This window comes from Pan paniscus, chromosome 9, assembly GCF_029289425.2.
Source record: "Pan paniscus chromosome 9, NHGRI_mPanPan1-v2.0_pri, whole genome shotgun sequence".
In the NCBI taxonomy this organism is placed as follows: Eukaryota; Metazoa; Chordata; class Mammalia; order Primates; family Hominidae; genus Pan; species Pan paniscus.
Genome location: NC_073258.2, coordinates 119,996,057 through 120,016,087, shown reverse-complemented (window position 1 = coordinate 120,016,087; position 20,031 = coordinate 119,996,057). Strand labels below are relative to the sequence as shown.

Genomic DNA, 20,031 nt, shown 5'->3' with positions numbered 1-20,031 from the left:
TGCCCTGATGACGCAGCACGAAGGGCCTGGCAGGCTGTTAGCAGGAGCTGTGTCCCCTTCCTATGCTTTCCTGCCACTTGGAACTGCCCTCCAGACAGCAGCTCAGGCTCACCGCCATGAGGAAGGGGGCCTTGGCATTTGGTCCTACGGCAACTCGAGTATTGCCTCCCAACCCCCTGAATGAGCAAGAACTCAAGTCCGCTACAACAAAAGAAACTTTATTTAAAAATATTTTTTTACAGACATGGGTGCTTGAAAAAGCTCTTTAGTTAACTAACTGTGTATGGAAATGAAAAAAAATTAATAAATAACATTAGTAAAACAGACTTCTAAACATTAATACACTGGCAAAATAAAATGGACTTAAAATGAAAATGAATCTTAAAGCTCTGCTATTCTCTGTAAGAATATTTACCTTCTGTTTTTCTTATTCTTTACAGGTGAGAATGATTAAATACTGCTAATATAAATTTTTTATATTAATGACACATTTTTAAAATAGTCCACGAAAATCTCATCTATGTGTTTGTTTTGTTTTCTTCTTAACACTGATATACAAATTGGGACTCTTCATTCTGGAGAAAGCATCAGGTTCTCTCCAGCACTCCCAGGCTAAGAATTTCAAAATCTTGAATAAGGAGGACTTTAAAATTTCTGTCTCCCAATTCTTTATTAGTTAAAGGCAGGGGAAAACTGAGGAAAGGGTAAAAGATAAGTAAGATGTCATTATATAGAAAAACTTTTGCTAAAGCTCACTATAGTCACATTACTGAGGACAGGCTTCTGGTCCATGTTCCTTGCTGCCCTTCCCTGGGGAAACCAGGCCCTGCAGAGGGCACTAGCTGCTTAATGCTTTAAGTCTGAAGCCTTCAAATGAAAGGCCAGCCACATCTGATGGGGGCTGGGGGGTGGGGGCAGGAGGTCTAGACCAGTTCAGGATCCAGCAAAAAGAAAAGACAAAGCCACCAACCTCCCCTTCTCAGGAGAGTCCATCCTATACTCCTCCACACAACTAGGTAATTAATGTCATCAGAAGGCTAGGACACTTGGAATGGTCCAGAGTTTACCTGGGAATTGTGAAACATTCTGTCTTTTGCAGGAGACAAGGCATGCAACCTGATAACTAAGCTTGTGATTGGAACCAACCAAATGATCCCAGGGTACAATGCTTCTCTCCTCCACTGAAGTCTCACAGCAGGGGAAAGGGACTCCAGACACACTGCACCTGCATGTCACCTCTCCAGTCACAGAGAGCATTCTTTCCTGTCTCCTAGACATTAAGGACTAATGAAACTCAAGGTAGAGGAGCTCAGACTCTGGTATTTCCATATTAAGTCCTAAAATGCAGCCTGGGATACAGTGCTGCCTTAGAAAGGCACAAAACATTTGGCTTTTTTTTTTTTTTTTCAGTGTGCTAAAAATTGTTTTGTTTTGAGTAAAGGAAAAAGATATATAAGGTTAAAAATCCCAAGTCACCACAGCCAGAAAACAGATGTAGGAGGTGCCTCATAGCTGCCATGCCCCTACCACATGTGTCAGCAGGAAGTCAGGCTTTTCTTTCAAGGCCAAGACACTAGAACAGTGCTGAGCAGGGTAGGTCAGGAGGCATTTACTCTCATGGGCATTGCGTTGCAGGCTCACTCACCCAGACAGCAGGAGAAACAGGCCATGGAAGACAACACGTGGTCTACAGACTCAGAAGTAGTTCTCTGCCTCTCCGGTTTTAAGATGGCCATAAGCATGGCTACCCTCACCCACAACAAGGTCAGAGGTAGGTAGAGAGGAGGGAGCTGACACACAGGCACCCAGGACACCCTGCTTCAGGGCTCAGCATGGAGGTGGCGCAAGGCCTGAGGAGTTGCACATAGCACGCATTGAGCAATACTCCTCTCTGGCCTCCTGTCTGATTTAGGGGCAGAAGGAGAATGTAGGAGAGGCAATGTTGGTGGGGAGGGGGCGGGGCCTGACATTCATTTTTGGGACTGAATCAGGCAATCAGGACTCTGCTGATTTCTTCAGCTGCCAAATCAGGAGATCTGAGGTTGGCTTTTGGGCTTTGCTCTGTACAAACACAGGGAGTGGTCGGCTGCATTTTTCTCAAGCTCTGTACCCAGGAAGGGGCGGCAAGAGCACCACACAGCTTAGTCTGTCTGTCAACAACCGGCCCTTCCACCCGTGCTCCCCACCTGACTCGCCATGGACATGCGGGGCCTGCTCTCCCCATCCCTATATCCCCATCTCCTACTCTTTTGCTACTTTCCAGAACCAAGAAATACTGGTATTTCCCACTGGAACCAACCCAGATTTCCTGGGACACAGTGAAGGCACATGGCACTGCTGTCCCTCTGCTGCTTAACTCAGGAGCCTAGTCTACAACATCAAAGGCAAAGTCTGATGACCCACCCTTCCTCCCTTGATGGACATCTTTGGATTATTAGGTAACTTCTGTGTGTATCAAATGACTCTAGTAGTTTAAAAAACTTTTAAGTAAGGCAGTATGAAATACCTTACAACTCAGGACAGGCTCTGAGATGAGAGAAATATAAGATCAAAAGATTTAGGCAAGCAAAAGCATAGTTAAAAAAAAAAAAACAGAAAAGGAAAGCTTTTATATAGGACTAAAATGAAAGCAATTGCCAGAGAAGAGACAGGTATACTGTCTAAAGAGCTCTCGGTAAAAACTCTATCCTAAACTGGAATCTATATTTAATTTCTATCCTGGCAACTGCTCCAATATTATATATTCTTACTGGCTCTGGCAAAGTAGTTTCTGAGGTGCCTAGGAAGGCTTGCCTGAGAACATTACTGCAGAGCGGCCCTCACACAGGAAGGAGCGAGAGGGTGAGGAGGAGAGTGGAGGAGACAGGCCACAAGCCCAGAGAATGAACATTTTCAAGCACTCAAACCTGAAGAGGACCCAGAAGTCCATGGATAGTGGCTACAGTGGAACCCGTTATTAGATTCTGCTCTCTAAATAAACACGGAAGAAGGCAAAAGACCTGAGGCTGAATGGAGGCTAAGGAAGGCCACCCAGGAACAGGCTAGCTCTGGAACAGGACAAGCTGGCCCACAAGAGGGAGGTAAGAAATCTTGGATGCCAAGACTGACAAAGGGAAGAAAAACAGGAAATAAAGAAGACAATGACCAGAATTAAGTTAAACCTAAGAATTTCTATGATGTCCCAGACAAACTCCTGTGCCTTCCTGTCCACTAGCAAAAAGGCAGTAGTGGCTTTACTCCTTGAGTAGAAGCCTTTTTAGGGTGTCTGTGGAGTCTCTGCTCACTTCTCTGAGAAGCTCCCTGTCTCCAGCTGAAGGAGCCTGCCGCATCTCTGCTCTCCCTGGCAAGGCCAACTGCTCAGAGATAGATACTTGATCAATGTGCTGGGCTGAGTGTAGTTTTTCTTAAGAATACGAAGTATGGGCCGGGCGCGGTGGCTCACGCCTGTAATCTTAGCACTTTGGGAGGCCGAGGTGGGTGGATCATGAGGGTCAGGAGTTCAAGACCAGCCTAGCCAAGACGGTGAAACCCTGTCTCTACTAAAAATATGAACATTAGCTGGGCATGGTGGCAGGCGCCTGTAATCCCAGCTACTCGGGAGGTTGAGGCAGAGAACTGCTTGAACCTGGGAGGCGGAGGTTGCGGTGAGTTGAGACTGCACCACTGCACTCCAGCCTGGGCGACACAGCGAGACTCTGTCTCAAAAAAAAAAAAAAAATTAAGTATGGGAAATTGAGAATTTGTTCATGGTGATCCCCAGAGTTGGAAGGTGGTGTAGACTTGAGGACGAGAGTGCCTATTTGGGGGCCACATATACCATAAGCAGACTGTGAAGCGGGAGAAAGGACTAGGTGCAAAGCTCTGCAGTTCCAGCTCCACCCGAGAACCAAAGGCACTTCCCGTCCTGGGTTCTGCGAAATACCCTGCATCCTTACCACGACTCCACTCCCTCCTTTCTTCCGCTTGAACATTTCTGTTTCTTGTATCCAAAGGATCCCTAAGCAGTCAAAAATATAACCTTGATCGTCCTTCACTATCCACCACCCTCTAGGCATTAAGCCGTTCTATGTATTTCCAACAAAACACTGCTCATGGAGACTGAGTTCAAAGGAGTGACAGTAATAGTTTATGCTGAGTTACAGTATTTTAGATTGAGCTTCTAAAGCTCTAAGGTCTGGTAGAATGATGTGTGGACACTAAGCTTTAGAATCCCTCAACTCCTTGCTCTGGGAGGGAGGTAAAGGCTGACAATTAGGGGACTGATGGAGTTCAATCTGTATTAATGTCTGGCTCTTGGAAGACCCAACAACTGACTAAAGGATCTTTGGGTCCTGAGACCCGAAGACAGGGCCCACACCTCCAGCCCTTCTAAAACATAGTTAGCCACAACGGTTGTTGAAAGACTGGAAAACCAATTCCAAATAGTACAGGACATGGTGACAGGTCCCATAAGGGTGATACGAAAATCCTCCCAACAAGGGGGATTAGGGACGTAGCAGCTCAGGAAAAAGTTCAAGGAAGGCACTAGATTGGAAAGGGGAGTGTGGGCAGATGCTTTGCTTAAACATTTAATGCCCTACTGTGCAACTCTGAGCCAACTTACCTTTCAACTCACCAAACAGATTCTAACTATGTTGGAACAAATTCCAACATAAAAACAGTCGGTATCCATGACACTTACACCAAGGAATCTCCCAGGCATTATCAAAGCTACAGGAGACAACAGGGGATAATGGGAGAATCTTGGCCTGTTATTAACCAGGATAGCTCTATGAGGAAAGGTAAGTCTACATGAAAGAGCTGTGAATAAAAATTGCACAATCTTACTGGGAAGAGCTATTTTAAGGTCAAACGCAGAGGCTATGACAGCCCAAGTACAATCCCCCAAACATTAGTAAACTACTATGTGGTGCCAAGGGAAGGACACATACCTGACATTTCTGGCACATGGTCATCACTCATAAACATTTGCTGGATGAACAAACAAACTGTTAGAGCCAGACCAATAGTCAGAAAACTATTTTTCAATGAACAGTGGTCATTCCAGAGTCAGAAAGGCCAATGGCAAGAAGAGGGACTTATAGTTTGAGAAGGTCTATAATCTTCTGACTTTAATGACATGAGGTAGGAGAATATTCTGCTTTATCACCATTGCTGAACACCTACAAAAAGAACTAGATCTTAAAGGGAATATATAGATGGTCCCTAGTTTTTACAAGGAAATTTTGTTATAAAAATTTGTGAGTTGACTGTTTGGGACCATAAACACATTTTACTTTTCTATAGAGAAAACACATATTTTAAGAGTGATGAACAGTGACCCCCACCTCCCTTAACCAGAAATCTTTTAAATCTACAAAATAGTTAAATAATACTAACAGTACTATCCCACATCTTGGGCCCCGGTAATGAGGGTCTGTGTAAGAAGAGAAAGGGAGGAGAAGAATGGTAGATTATGTAGAATGGGGCTGGGGGGAGACGAGCAAGTGGAAGAGAGCGGCCACCCACAGGTAGAGAGCACTATTCACAAAAATATTAACAGGTAAATGCTGAGATGAGAAGCTGCCTGGTCTATTACTTAACTAAAGGGAGGTATATGAAGAGCCCACAGGTTTTTCCATTTTAAGAACCCTCTACTTTAGTGGAAGGAACATGGGGACAGCTGGAAAGGTCCAGTTGCTGCTCTGCAGCAACCCCGCAACAAGGCAGCTTGGAAAGCAACCCGTGAAGACACAGGGAAAGCATGAGACTGGCTGAATACAACAGCCCAATGAATATGAGAAAAAGCAGAACAAAGTGGTGTGGGTTTTTTTACTTTATTAGCCACTAGGAAGGGACAAGGGGAAGGGCTTGCCAAAAACGGCAACACTCGAAGTCTGTTCATAAAAGGCAGTTTTAATTAAATTCAGAGCAAAGCCAAAGAATTTTAAATTGCCATACAAATGGAGGGTGAAGAATGGGTTACTGGTGCCTTAGTCAACAGAAAATATAAGAAATTAAGGTTTTGAGAATAACCTCAAAACAAAAGCCACATGAAAACTTTCCTTAATCTTGCCTGGCAATCTCAGGCACAGACCCAGGTGTGTCCTCCGAGCACCCAGTCAAAGGAAAGATCCTCATGAAATGATCCAAAACCTTGAATGCTGGCAGATACCTGTGACAAACTAACACCCAAGCCCATGGATGGCACACACACAACACAGGGAGCTGGAGCCTCAGTTTCACGCTGATTCAAAGAGCCACACAGGACTCAAAAAAGGAAAAGTCGAGACTGCGCTTAGCCTACACAGTAGGGAGATAATCTCCAGAGAAGATTTAGATGCATGGAAAAGGCAAAAGATATATAGCCAATGCTTTGTCTTCCAAAGAGATCTTTAGACTACAGGCAATATCTGCAGATAAAGAAAAATTACAATATGGATGGGCCTGGAAACTGCTTTTTTTTTTTCTAGTTCTTTGTCTAGGCCTTCAATATTTAAACAAAATGCAAAACTGAACGTTACCTCAAAATGAAACAGTGTGTGTACTGGCTGTTAGAAGTTGATGGCAGTCTACTGTTTGATATTCACTGCCATCTTCCTCTGCCCCACTCTACCTCAACTCGGGACCGCCTCACCTAATGGTGGGCTTTGCCGCTTTATGCCATGTAGAGAAGACACTGGGTAACCACAGCAAATCAACACGAGATCCTGTACTGCCTACTCTGGGAATATAAATGGCTCTGAGGCCAGGGGATAAAACCAAAAGATCTAGGAGTAGCTGAATGCCAAGAGACGAGTTAGAACAAGTTTTAGTTCCAAAGATGATTAGACTGGAAAGAAAACTGATCCAAGGAGGGTCATTTCTGTGTAGATCTAAAGACAAAAGCATGATTTAGATTTTCAGGAAGACAGATTTATCAAAGAGCAGGCTTGCTTCTGACATGGAGAAAGGTTACACACTGCTAAGAAAGTCAGCTAAACACTCTGGACAGAATACTAACTGAACTCGAGGGATCATTTATCAGCATATAAAAGAACTGACTAATAGTTCTCCCAACTGGACCCTCAATCTTCTTTATGAACTTGCAATTACACAAACTGCCAGCCCATATTGTCTTTGACTACAGTAATTTATTCACTGAATGATGTCTAATTACCGTGAAGAACACAGTAATTACAGAGAGTATTTAGGACCTCAGGTGAAGAGGAGAAGGGAAGGAAAGGAGGAAAGAGATGTTACATTCCCAAAGCCACAGGCACAAGAAAAGAACCACATCATCGGGAGGCAGCAATGCAGGGAAGGTGCCATCAGCAAGAGGCTGGGCCACCATGGACACTATCCCCACTCCTTAAAGGGCAAAGGAAAAAACCACTGCTGAAAATATAACCTAATATTCCTCATGTTCAAATGAAGACACCCATATAAGCTGAAATTAATTCACTGGGAAGAAAAACTGAACAGATAAATCCTTACTGTCTATTTTGTGCATTTAAATAGCATGTGAACGAAGCTTCCTAAAAGCTTTCCGGTATTCTGGCCAGAAAGTCATCCTGGAAACAAATGTTCTTCCCTTCCCATTAAGTAGAAAGACTCATGACCTACATCAGAACACATACCTGGCACCAAGGCAACTGACTCCCACAGACTATTTTCTGGGGAGGGCATGGAATGTATTTAAAGGCCTCTATCTCAAATCGGTCATTATGTATTAGGATAATCAAAACATCTTAATAGATTCAATGTTCCTATAGAAACAGTGCTTTGGAGTGACCAGTGTTAGCTGCTAGTATCAAACATGCCTATAATAGTGTAGCAACAGTACTTTTCCTCCCACTTATCTACCAAACAAACCAATACCATCACACACAATAAAGAACATCCCATAAGCTGCTTGGCCTCAGTAAGGCTGGCCATAGCAAGCCCATGGCCCATGACAGAACACCAAGAAGGATGAGGAAGGAGTTGATGGGGAAAGAACAGACAGAAGGTGTTCTAAAAATAGAAGACTTTAGCTATGCACATGGTAATATAAGCCAAAGGGGAGTGTTGAAGTTGTAATACACACTAGGCTTGGGTATAATACCACAGTAGATGGAAGTCTTTAAAAAAAGATTCCTTCCTAAACCTTTTGTGCTAATTCCCTGCCTGGAATTAACACACACAGCAGGTTAATCTTATAATCACAAGGACACATACAACCACAGGCAGACACACACACACACGGCCACATCCTTAACCCAGGAAGTCTTAAGTCCTCAATTAGGATTTCCAGCAAAATACTTGTTCTATAGCTTTCTGGACTGTTCCCCAGGTAGGTTATCATGTAATATAATCCACACTCTCTCTACGTGGGAACTGAAGGACACCTTCAAATGCACTCAAGACCCATAAAATAATAAAACATACTAGCTGCTCCATTTTCATTTCACCACTTTGAAATCTTGGAACCACTGATGTGATATCCCACAGAGAGGGCAAGACTTCACTGTGAAGTCACCAAAGGAACTCCTGCCCTTCTAGGTGCCACTTGAGTAATAACTCCCAACTCACTGGTCCTCTAAACCTGCAGCAGGGAGATGGTGTGCTAGGTAGCTACATGGGCAGGAGAAGAAATGGAAACAAATTCCCGGAGGATGTTTTTGGCCATCTCGATGTTGTTCTGGGCAATGACCAAAGCTTTCTGGATGTCCTGGTAGGAGTACCCCTGACTCATGAGGTTCTCGATCTCACTGGAGAGCTGAGGTGAGGCGGTGGCAGCAGAGGCGGCAGGACCACTACCTTGCTGACAGCTGCCAGCTTTCCGTTCAGAGTTGATTCTCCGAGGGAATGGTTTTGGAGGCCTCTCGGGAACTTGGGAACCTTCAGTGACATCTAGAAGAAATAGGAAAGAAAATATTTGCAAATCTGGGGAAATCCTCATTTAACAACAGCAATAAAAATGTGCTAATATCAAGATATTACTGACTTCCTGTAAACTGGGTACATGTGCTCTTCAGTCACAAGGCTGGGTTTTACAGGTTCAAGGGTTTTAAGATATAGCCTCCTCATCACAATAAAAACAACCTTCTAAATATACCATGCACCTGTCCTATGAACAATAACCACTGCAATCATAAACATCTGCATCATGCTTTACACTAAGCAACATGTTTGTGCACATGTAATTGTCTGTTTTAATTCTGAGGGGACCAGAGAAGATACTAAACTTCGCCTTCTACAAATAAGGAAAAAGACAGATATAAGTTGCAATAAAGCAGCATTAGCCAAGGCTGAGTGGGGGACATTGCTCGTCTGGGCAAGCGAAGGCTGTATTCTTTTTCACCAGCTGTCTGTCCTGAAGGCTGTCTTCAATTCCAAAGTGACAGCAACTCTGGCTGCTGCCCTACCAGGCAGCCACAGGTGCAAGAAGAGCAGCCTCCAGTAGTCAAGGCCCAACATGGGCTGGCTCCAGGCCCATTCAGTGTGTGTTCCAGAGCTAGCATGCCTTCTTTCCAATGGAACAGAGCCCAGGAAAAAGGAATGTGTGCTCTGAGCCATCAAGCCTAATTACCAGTGTCATAAGGCATACTCAGAGAAACTATAAATCCTACCTACCCCTAACATAAGAAGAGCCAGAGTTTAAGGAACGACCTCTTTTCTAAGTCTGCAAAAATCCTGAAGAGTCTGACTACAGTCTAACTTCCTAACTTGGGACTTTCCTCCCATTTAGACATAATGTTTAGCCTACATACTGACTTACTGTCACCAGAGAAGGTCATCTCCCTTTCAATATAAACATACAGGCCACACTGCCATTCAGGACAAACCCAAAGTAGTCTGGAGACTCACTTGTTGTAGGATCACCATCCAGAGACAACCAGCCAAAGGAGGAGCTGGCATTAGAGATATCTGAGAGAGTTCGGCGGGCCAGCACGGCCGGCACAGGTGGCTTTGGGACATCATACCCATCATCCTCATTTTCTGACTCCTCGGGACCAGTGTTGGCATGGGCTGCGGCCAAATTCCCTTCACCTGGAGAAAAATGAGTGATGTTATCTTCTTCTGACGCACTTCATCTTCTAATACATTTCAATACGGGGCAGCCATTCATTTTTACATGTATGCAATCACTTATCTCATTCAACAGTTACTGGTTATCTACTGTGGGCCAAACACCATGTAAACAGAGATAAAAATAGAAAATAAAATCTGCACCAACACTGCAGCTTTCATTTTTGAACATGCCAAAGGTTATTCTTGACAAGGTTAATAGCCAATGACTCCAGTGTCATCTCAGATCATTCAATAAACATTTCTATCCACATTCCACCTTGGAAGATCAGCAAAGGATCCTGTGAGAGCAGGCTTCTTGAACTTTCAATCTGGTAGGCTAGTTAACATGGGAATTGAGTGTTCACCACCCCCACATAAAAGAATTTCATCAATGCAATGAGAAAAAAAAGGAGCTTACAGGTCCAGGGTATAGAACACAAATGTCTCTAGGCCCTGGAAGGACAAAGAAAAGCACAAAAGGAACCAGCAGTGTGAGTAGGAAATAAAGGATTGGGGATACTTTACTGCCCATGTCAAAGATATTTTGCCAAAGATTACTGAAAATAATTTTCAGCTTTGTCTGGGCGTGGTGGCTCACGCCTGTAATCTCAGCACTTTGGGAGGGGTGGATCACCTGAGGTCAGGAGTTCAAGGCCAGCCCGGCCAACATAGTGAAACCCCGTCTCTACTAAAAATACAAAAATTAGCCGGGCATGGTGGCACATACCTGTAGTCCCAGCTACAGAAGAATTTTGAGCTTAGATCAAGCTATCTCAATTGCCAAATATTACATGTTCATTCCTATGACATATCAATGATTTTTAAAGTAGCAGAATGGCAACTTACCAAAGGTGCTGCTCTCGGTGATAGATGGCGCCTGGGACTGAATATTATACATTGCTTCATACGTACAGCTATCAATCTGCTGGTCGCAATCACATGCTCTGAACCAGAAGGAAAGTGCCATAATGATCTTTGGAAATAGAACTGTTATCTATAAACTTATGAAGATTCATCTTCTCGTTTTGCCAATATCACTAATAAACGTTAAAGTTGACTCTTGTGGCAAGTTATAGGTGTATGTGTTTTTGAGGTTCTCATGTTGCTGAGAAACCATAAGTGTAATTACCTACAGCTACAAAAGGCTTAAACCATTAAGGGCTAGATTTATCTTTATCTTTCTGCTTTAATCTGACTGGATAACAGTTATGTGCAGGTAGCAAGCCAAGCAGGTGAAGGGTGTCAATTACCCACATAAAGGTATAGGGCCCAAAAAGGGTTGTTGTGAACCTACCGTGAACTCTGGGATGTATCCAAAGGCCGTAGAGGCCTGGAGGAGGGAGTCATGTACTCTGTGTCCTCTTCACCCTCACATTGCTCCCCAGGTGGCAGTTTTGGCACAGGAAGAGGTCTGGAAGATGAAGAATAAAAAATAGAAAAAGAAGTAACAAACCAGTAAACTTTGAAGTATAAAATAAATGGCTTAAAAACAGACATAACTCAAACTGAACAGAGCAAAATACATGTCACCTAGGGAACTATTATTTCTGCTGACCAAGACAAGTAATTAGCAAAAGTACACTAACTAAAAATGTCACTTTCAACTGACCAAAGGTGCAGCTTTTATGCTTCAGAGGTGATATACTGGGCTAATCACCTGAGATACTGGTTAGTCCTAATCCCCCACAGAAGTTTCATTATAGAGTCCCAGGCCCTAGAGTTAGAGAAACAGCAAGATTTTTTCTGACAATGTTAGAACTGTAAACTAAATTCCAATTCTAAACTCTACCTATGGTTTCAAGGAATGCATAGCTTGGCAAAAGCTTTCTCAAACTCCTTGTTTTATATAAGAAAAATTTAAAATAGAGAGAGATAAAGCGACCGCAGTTAGCGTAAATTCTGAGGCTAGATCCCAGATCTACTGACTCCCACATCAAGGATCTGGCTGTTATATCCACATGTAACTTTCACCCAGAAACTTTGGAAACAAGACTTCTGCCACCGCATGAAATGAAATGAAAAAACTCCCAAGAAATACAAAAACACCCCACTAAATTGTAGGGGGGAAAAAAAGACACACAAAAACCTACTTCTTGGAGTGTGAATTTGTGTTTCTCCTCCCTTCCTATTATTTTTGCATATCCTAAAGATGCTACAAGGAGCATCTCTTTCGTTTGTCTGCTTGATGCTTAGTTTTCCTAATTATAAAAGCAACACATTTATAATACACACTTAAGTGCCATAGAAACTTAACACAGAACACAGAAGTCCCCTTTAATCTCACTTGAGGTTTTTTTCTTATATCTACATATTACTTTTATTAGGTTGGTGCAAAAGTAATTGTGTTTTTTGCCGTTAATGGGAAATATCCACTTAAGATTTGTGCAACGCATGCTGAAGTTCTGAGGCAGAAGTGTATTGGTATCTACAATTTACTTTGAAAACATCAAAAGACAGACATATAGTCTGATAAAACAAGTATAATAAAATGCTAAAAGTAGAATCCAGGTGATCAGTATATGGGTGTTCACTGTAAAATTCTTTCACCTTTACTATCTTTGTAAGTTTTCACAATAAAATGAGATGGCGGGAGGACAATCCATATTCAGAAAGAAACACCTAGATTTTTCACTGGAGCACAGTGGCATGATGACAACCCACTGCAGCCTTGATCTCCTGGGCTCAAGTGATCCTCCCAACTCAGCCTCCTCAGTAGGTGGGACTACAGACATGTGCCACAATACCCGGCTAATTAAAAAAAATTTTTTTTTTTTTTGTAGAGACAGAGTCTCACTATGTTGCCCAGGCTGATCTTAAACTCTTGGGTTCAAGTGATCCTCCCGCCCCAGCCTCCCAAAATGCTAGGATTACAGGCCTGAGTCACCCCACCCATCCCTAGTTTGTTCTTAATGTGGTATTTGGCCACATGCTGTCAGTGAAGGTGTAGGGAAATGAATGGGTACTTTGTTACAGAGCTGTAGAAATAAGGAATTGATACGTTTCTGTTGTGTAATTCAACAAAAGTATTTACCAAACATGCATACTCTTGGTCTCAGAAATTCCATTTCTGAGAATTTTCCCTAAGGAAACCATCAAGAACATTCATTGCAGCATTATTTATAATGCTGGAAAATTAGGCAATAACTTAAATACCAAATAATAATGTACTGAATAAATACTGAACCACACAACTGTGTCCCCAAGTGCCTTAGAGGTTCCAAGCCGGAGCCACGGAAGCCTACTGCTGCTTCTACTACAATAGATCTGTTCTTATCTATTTTACAAACTGAGATTCCACTTTAGTTACACTGATGTATAATCGTGAAATAATTTGAAAATCATTGCAACAGAATATGTAATAACATGCAAAGATGTTCAAGATATTTTTAGTGAAAACCAGCAATGACAATATGATTTCATACAAGGAAGAATGGCAATGAACATGTATCCAATTGCTAACTACTGTCTGATTCTAGGTAGTAAGATTACAGGTAACATTTATTTCTTCAGTGTTGCTTACCTATATTTCCTTTTTCTTTTTTTCCTTTTTGAGACGGAGTCTCACTGTGGCACCAGGCTGGAGTGCAGCGGCGTGATCTAGGCTCACTGCAACCTCTGCCTTCCAGGTTCAAGCGATTCTCCTGCCTCAGCCTACCGAGCAGCTGGGACCACAAGCACATGCCACCACACCCAGCTAATTTTTGTATTTTTAGTACAGACGGGGTTTCACCATATTGGCCAGGATGGTCTCGATCTTGACCTCATGACCTGCCAGCCCTGGCCTCCCAAAGTGCTGGGATTACAGGCGTGAGCCACTGCACCCAGCCTGCTTACCTATATTTTCTAAATTTTAGTTAACATGTATTATTTTTGTAAAAAGGGTCATTAAAAAGGCAATAATTTTTTTTTTTTTTTTTGGAGACGGAGACTCAGTCGTCCAGGCTGGAGTGCAATGGTGTGATCTTGGCTCACTGCAACCTCCACTTCCCAGATTCAAGCATTTCTCCTGCCCCAGCCTCCCAAGTAGCTGGGAGTACAGGCGCCCGCCACCACACCCAGCTAATTTTTGTGTTTTTAGTAGACACAGGGTTTCACCATGTTGCCCAGGCTGGTCTCGATCTCCGGACCTCAAGTGGTCCACCCACCTTGGCCTCCCAAAAGTGCTGGGATTACAGGCGTGAGCCACCGTGCCTAACTTTTAAAATTTTTAATTATAATTCTGTTAATAAAGTCCATAAAATACATAATTGAACCTCCTTCTCACAAAGCATGTTGGCAATATATGCTTTAAAAGAAAGAAGACACTGGAGAGCAACCAGGCAGCCACGACTTAACAGGCTAAGATTCAAGAAAGAATACATTAGAGTAAGCCCTATATTAGGGGTTTTGAACTAGGGGTTTAAAGTAGTCTCAATGGGCTGGTGAGAATGCTACGATTTAAATGTGTCCCCCAGTTTCACGTGTTGGAAACTTAGTTACCACCTTCATATGCTGATGCCTTGTTACAAGGCAGCAGGAAGGCCCTCACCATGCCAGCGCCATGCTTTTCAACATTCCAGCTTCCAAAAGCGTGGGCTAAATAAACTTTTCTTTATAGATTACTTAATCTCAGGTATTCTGTTATGACAACAGAAAACAGACTAAGAAGAGACAGGAATTTTGGGGTATAATGACAGCCAAGGTATAAGGGACCAAAAAATACAGAGGAGGGAATAGCAGAGAAGTATACCTGAAATGCCAGCAATTTTCCCTAGAGCTACTGCAAATCCCTAAACTGTTTACACATGGGGCTAGATTTTGAGAAAACAAGCAGAAAGCAGCAATTGAAAAGCCAAATAGATATTTTGGCTGTCTTGCCAAGCTGGACAGAGTTGGAGTTACATATGGCCATTAAAATAATAATTTATGTGTTCAATAAAAAAAAAGAAGATGGGATGGGCACGATGGCTCACGTCTGTAATCCCAGCCCTTTGGGAGGCAAAGGTGGGTGGATCACTTGAGGTCAGGAGTTCAAGACCAGCCTGGCCAACACGGTGAAACCCTGTCTCTACTAAATATACAAAAATTAGCCAGACGTGGTGGTGGCACATGCTTGTAATCCTAGCTACTCAGGAGGCTGAGGCAGGAGAATCGCTTGAACCTGGGAGACAGACGTTGCAGAGAGCCGAGACTGCACCACTGCACTCCAACCTGGGCGACAGAGTGAGACTCTGTCTCAAAAAAGAAAAAAAAAAGGATGGAATCGATACATTTTTTAAAATCACATGAAAATACTAGAACTCCTCCCTCTGATGCCGAGCCGAAGCTGGACGGTACTGCTGCCATCTCAGCTCACTGCAACCTCCCTGCCTGATTCTCCTGCCTCAGCCTGCCGAGTGCCTGCGATTGCAGGCGCGCGCCGCCACGCCTGACTGGTTTTCGTATTTTTTTGGTGGAGACGGGGTTTCGATGTGTCGGCCGGGCTGGTCTCCAGCTCCTAACCGCGAGTGATCTGCCAGCCTCGGCCTCCCAAGGTGCTGGGATTGCAGACGGAGTCTCGTTAACTCAGTGCTCAATGGCGCCCAGGCTGGAGTGCAGTGGCGTGAACTCGGCTCGCTACAACCACCTCCCAGCCGCCTGCCTTGGCCTCCCTAAGTGCCGAGATTGCAGCCTCTGCCTGGCAGCCACCCCGTCTGGGAAGTGAGGAGCATCTCCGCCTGACCGCCCATCGTCTGGGATGTGAGGAGCCCCTCTGCCTGGCTGCCCAGTCTGGAAAGTGAGGAGCGTCTCTGCCCAGCCGCCATCCCATCTAGGAAGTGAGGAGCGCCTCTTCCCGGCCGCCATCACATCTGGGAAGTGAGGAGCGTCTCTGCCCGGCCGCCCATCGTCTGAGATGTGGGGAGCACCTCTGCCCTGCCGCCCCGTCCGGGATGTGAGGAGCGTCTCTGCCCGGCCGCCCCGTCTGAGAAGTGAGGAGACCCTCTGCCTGGCAACCGCCCCGTCTGAGAAGTGAGGAGCCCCTCCGCCCGGCAGCCACCCCGTCTGAGAAGTGAGGAGCGTCCTCCCTCCTCGTCTGGGAGGGAGATGGGGGGGTCAGCCCCCCGCCCAGCCAGCCACCCCGTCCGGGAGGTGAGGGGCGCCTCTGCCCGGCCACCCCTACCGGGAAGTGAGGAGCCCCTCTGCCCGGCCAGCCGCCCCGTCCGGGAGGGAGATGGGGGGGTCAGCCCCCCGCCCGGCCAGCCGCCCTGTCCGGGAGGTGAGGGGCGCCTCTGCCCGGCCACCCCTACTGGGAAGTGAGGAGCCCCTCTGCCCGGCCAGCCGCTCCGTCCGGGAGGGAGGTGGGGGGGTCAGCCCCCCGCCCAGCCAGCCACCCCGTCCGGGAGGTGAGGGGCGCCTCTGCCCGGCCACCCCTACTGGGAAGTGAGGAGCCCCTCTGCCCGGCCAGCCGCCCCGTCCGGGAGGGAGGTGGGGGGGTCAGCCCCCCACCCGGCCAGCCGCCCCGTCCGGGAGGTGAGGGGCGCTTCTGCCCGGCCGCCCCTACTGGGAAGTGAGGAGCTCCTCTGCCCGGCCACCACCCCATCTGGGAGGTGTACTCAACAGCTCATTGAGAACGGGCCATGAAGACAATGGCGGTTTTGTGGAATAGAAAGGGGGGAAAGGTGGGGAAAAGATTGAGAAATCGGATGGTTGCCGTGTCTGTGTAGAAAGAGGTAGACATGGGAGACTTTTCATTTTGTTCTGTACTAAGAAAAATTCTTCTGCCTTGGGATCCTGTTGATCTGTGACCTTACCCCCAACCCTGTGCTCTCTGAAACATGTGCTGTATCCACTCAGGGTTGAATGGATTAAGGGCGGTGCAAGATGTGCTTTGTTAAACAGATGCTTGAAGGCAGCATGTTCGTTAAGAGTCATCACCACTCCCTAATCTCAAGTACCCAGGGACACAAACACTGCGGAAGGCCGCAGGGTCCTCTGCCTAGGAAAACCAGAGAACTTTGTTCACTTGTTTATCTGCTGACCTTCCCTCCACTCTTGTCCTGTGACCCTGCCAAATCCCCCTCTGTGAGAAACACCCAAGAATGATCAATAAAAAATAAAAAATAAAAAATAAAAAAAAAAAGAAAATACTAGAACTTAAAAATACAACACAGACAGTCCCCAACTTACAATTTTTCAACTTTACAATGGTGCAAAAGTAATAAACATTAAATACACTTCTCTACTTACAATGGAGTAATATTTGGATAAACCCAGTCGAAAATACTGTAAGTCAAAATGCACTTTCAACTTACAATGGGTTTACTGGGACATAACCCCATCTTAAGTTGAGGAGCATCTGTATCGAAAAATAAAACTGGGCAACACAGCAAAACCCCGTATCTACACAAAATACAAAAATTAGCTAGGTGTGGTGGCACACACCTATAGTCTCAGTTACTAGGGAGGCTGAATAAATTTAAAAATCAAAGAAAATAGGCCGGGCGCGGTGGCTCACGCCTGTAATCCCAGCACTTTGGGAGGCCAAGGCGGGCAGATCACAAGGTCAGGAGATTGAGACCATCCTGGCTAACGTGGTGAAACCCCGTCACTACTAAAAAAATACAAAAAATTAGCGGGGCGTGGTGGCGGGCGCCTGTAGTCCCAGCTACTCGGGAAGCTGAGGCAGGAGAATGGCATGAACCCGGGAGGCGCAGCTTGCAGTGAGCCGAGACTGCGCCACTGCACTCCAGCCTGGGTGACAGAGCAAGACTCCACCTCAAAAAAAAAAAAGAAAATAAAGTATGCCAAGAAAAAAATAATGGAAAAAAAAAAAAAGACATCAGCATAAGAGCTCTCGGAGACATAGTGAAAAGGTCTAACATTCCGGAAAAGGTAGTCCCAGAAGAGGAGGACAAAGAGGGACTGCAATATTCAGTCTGTTTTCAGGAAAAGTGGCTGACAATGTCCTAAAACTGATTAAAAATATCACAAACTAAATAAACTTTACCAAACTTACGGAGGTTTGGTTCTAGTTAGTGTTTGAAAAAGAAAAGGAGGCCAGGGTGCAGTGGCTCATGCCTGTAATCCTAGCACTTTGAGAGGCTGAGGCAGGTGGATCACTTGACATTAGCAGTTCGAGACCAGCCTGGCCAAAATGGTGAAACCCCATCTCTACTAAAAATACAAAAATTAGCCAGGCATGGTGGCACATGCCTAAAATCCCAGCTACTTGGCTGAGGTGGGAGAATTGCTTGAACCTGGGAGGCAAAGGTTGCAATGAGCTGAGATCGCAACATTGCATTCCAGCCTGGGTGACAGAGTGAGACTCCGTCTCAAAAAAAAAAGAAAAAAAAACTTATGAAAACTTATGAAGGATTAAAAGATAAATATAAACAAAACCACAAAGGAAGATATAGTAAAACTGCTGGGACCCAGAGCGGGGGAAAACATTTTGTAGGCAGCTAGGAAAATAAGCATTATCATTTTTTTAAAAATATATATTTTTATTTTTTGAGACAGGGTCTCACTGTGTTGCCCACGCTGGACTGCAGTGGCACAATCATGGCGCACTACAGCCTCGACCTTCTGGGCTTAGGCGATCCGCCCACTTCAGCCTCCTGAGCAGCTAGGACCACAGGTGTGCACCACCATGCCCAGCTACATTTTTGTATATTTTTCATAGAGATAGGGTTTCGCCATGTTGCTCAAGCTGATCTCAAACCCGGAGTTCAGGCAATCCGCTTGCCTCGGCCTCCCAAAATGCTGAGATTACAGGCATGAGCCACTGCACCTGGCCTATTTATCTGGCCTATTTATTTATTTTTCAATTTTATTTTTTTGAGACAGGGTCGTGCTCTGTAACCCAAGCTGGATTGAAGTAGTGCCATCACAGCTCACAGCAGCCTCAACGTCCTGGGCTCCAGCAAACCTTAGCCTCCCCAGTAGCTGGGACTAAAGGCGTATGCCACCATGGTTGGCTGATATTTTTTGTAAAGATGGGAGTATTACTATGTTGCCCAGACTGGTCTCAAACTCCCAGACTCAAGTGATCCTCCTGCCTTGGCTTCCCAAAGTGTTGGGATTACAGGCGTGAGCCACCACTCACAGCCAAGAAACATTACCTTTAAAGGAGTAACATTAAGGCTGACGGCTAATTTCTCAACAGAAACAGTGGAAGCCAAAAGAGAGTGGAATGACATTTTTAAACTGCTGAAAGAAAACAACTTCAGTTCAGATGCTACACTGGGCCAGGCGCAGTGGCTCACACCTATAAATCCCAGCACTTTGGGAGGCTGAGGCGGGCAGGTCACTCGAGGTCAGGAGTTCGAGACCAGCCTGGCCAACATGGTGAAACCCTGTCACTACTAAAAAATAAAAAAATAAAAAATTAGCTGGGCATGGTGGTGTGTGCCTGTAATTACTTGGGAGGCTGAGTCAGGAGATTCGCTTGAACCCAGGAGGCAGAGGTTGCAGTGAGCCAAGATCGTGCCACTGGACTCCAGCCTGGGTGACAGAGCAAGACTCCGTCTCAAAACAAAACATACGAAACAAAACAAAACGAAAATAGATGCTGTATTCAGTGAAAGTATCTCTTTTTTGTTTGAGACAGAGTCTCGCTCTGTCGCCCAGGCTGGAGTGCAGTGGCAAGATCTCGGCTCACTGCAACCTCCGCCTCCTGAGTAGCTGGGACTACAGGTGCCCACCGCCATGCCTGGCTAATTTTTTTGTATTTTTAGTAGAGATGGGGTTTCACCGCATTAGCCAGGATGGTCTCAATCTCCTGATGTGATCCACCCACCTTGGCCTCCCAAAGTGCTGGGATTACAGGTGTGAGCCACTGCACCCGGCCAAGTAGCTTTTTAAAAAATTAAAAGTGGGCTGGGCACAGTGGCTTTCGCCTATAATCCCTGCACTCTGGGAGGCCAAGGCGGGCAAACCTCTTGAGCCCAGAAGTTCGAGACCAGCCTGGGCAACATGGCAAAACCCCATCTCCACAAAAAATGCAAAAATTAGCTGAGTGTGGTAGTGCGCATCTGTGGTCCCAGCTACTCGGGAGGC

The 20,031-nt window shown here is 45.2% G+C and overlaps 1 protein-coding gene across 1 annotated transcript in view; it reads right to left on the bottom strand.

Annotated features, from left to right (window-relative positions):
* Positions 1–197: 197 nt before the first annotated feature.
* The window catches only part of CBL (Cbl proto-oncogene), a 104,520-nt gene continuing 84,686 nt past the window's right edge, over positions 198–20,031 (bottom strand). Inside the window, exons 13-16 of the mRNA XM_003819995.5 lie at positions 11,309–11,425; positions 10,861–10,958; positions 9,811–9,993; positions 198–8,853 (exon numbers count right to left, since the gene is read on the bottom strand). Coding sequence (XP_003820043.3) covers positions 8,567–8,853; positions 9,811–9,993; positions 10,861–10,958; positions 11,309–11,425 — 685 coding nt within the window. The 3' untranslated portion in view covers positions 198–8,566. The remainder of the gene's footprint in view (positions 8,854–9,810; positions 9,994–10,860; positions 10,959–11,308; positions 11,426–20,031) is intronic.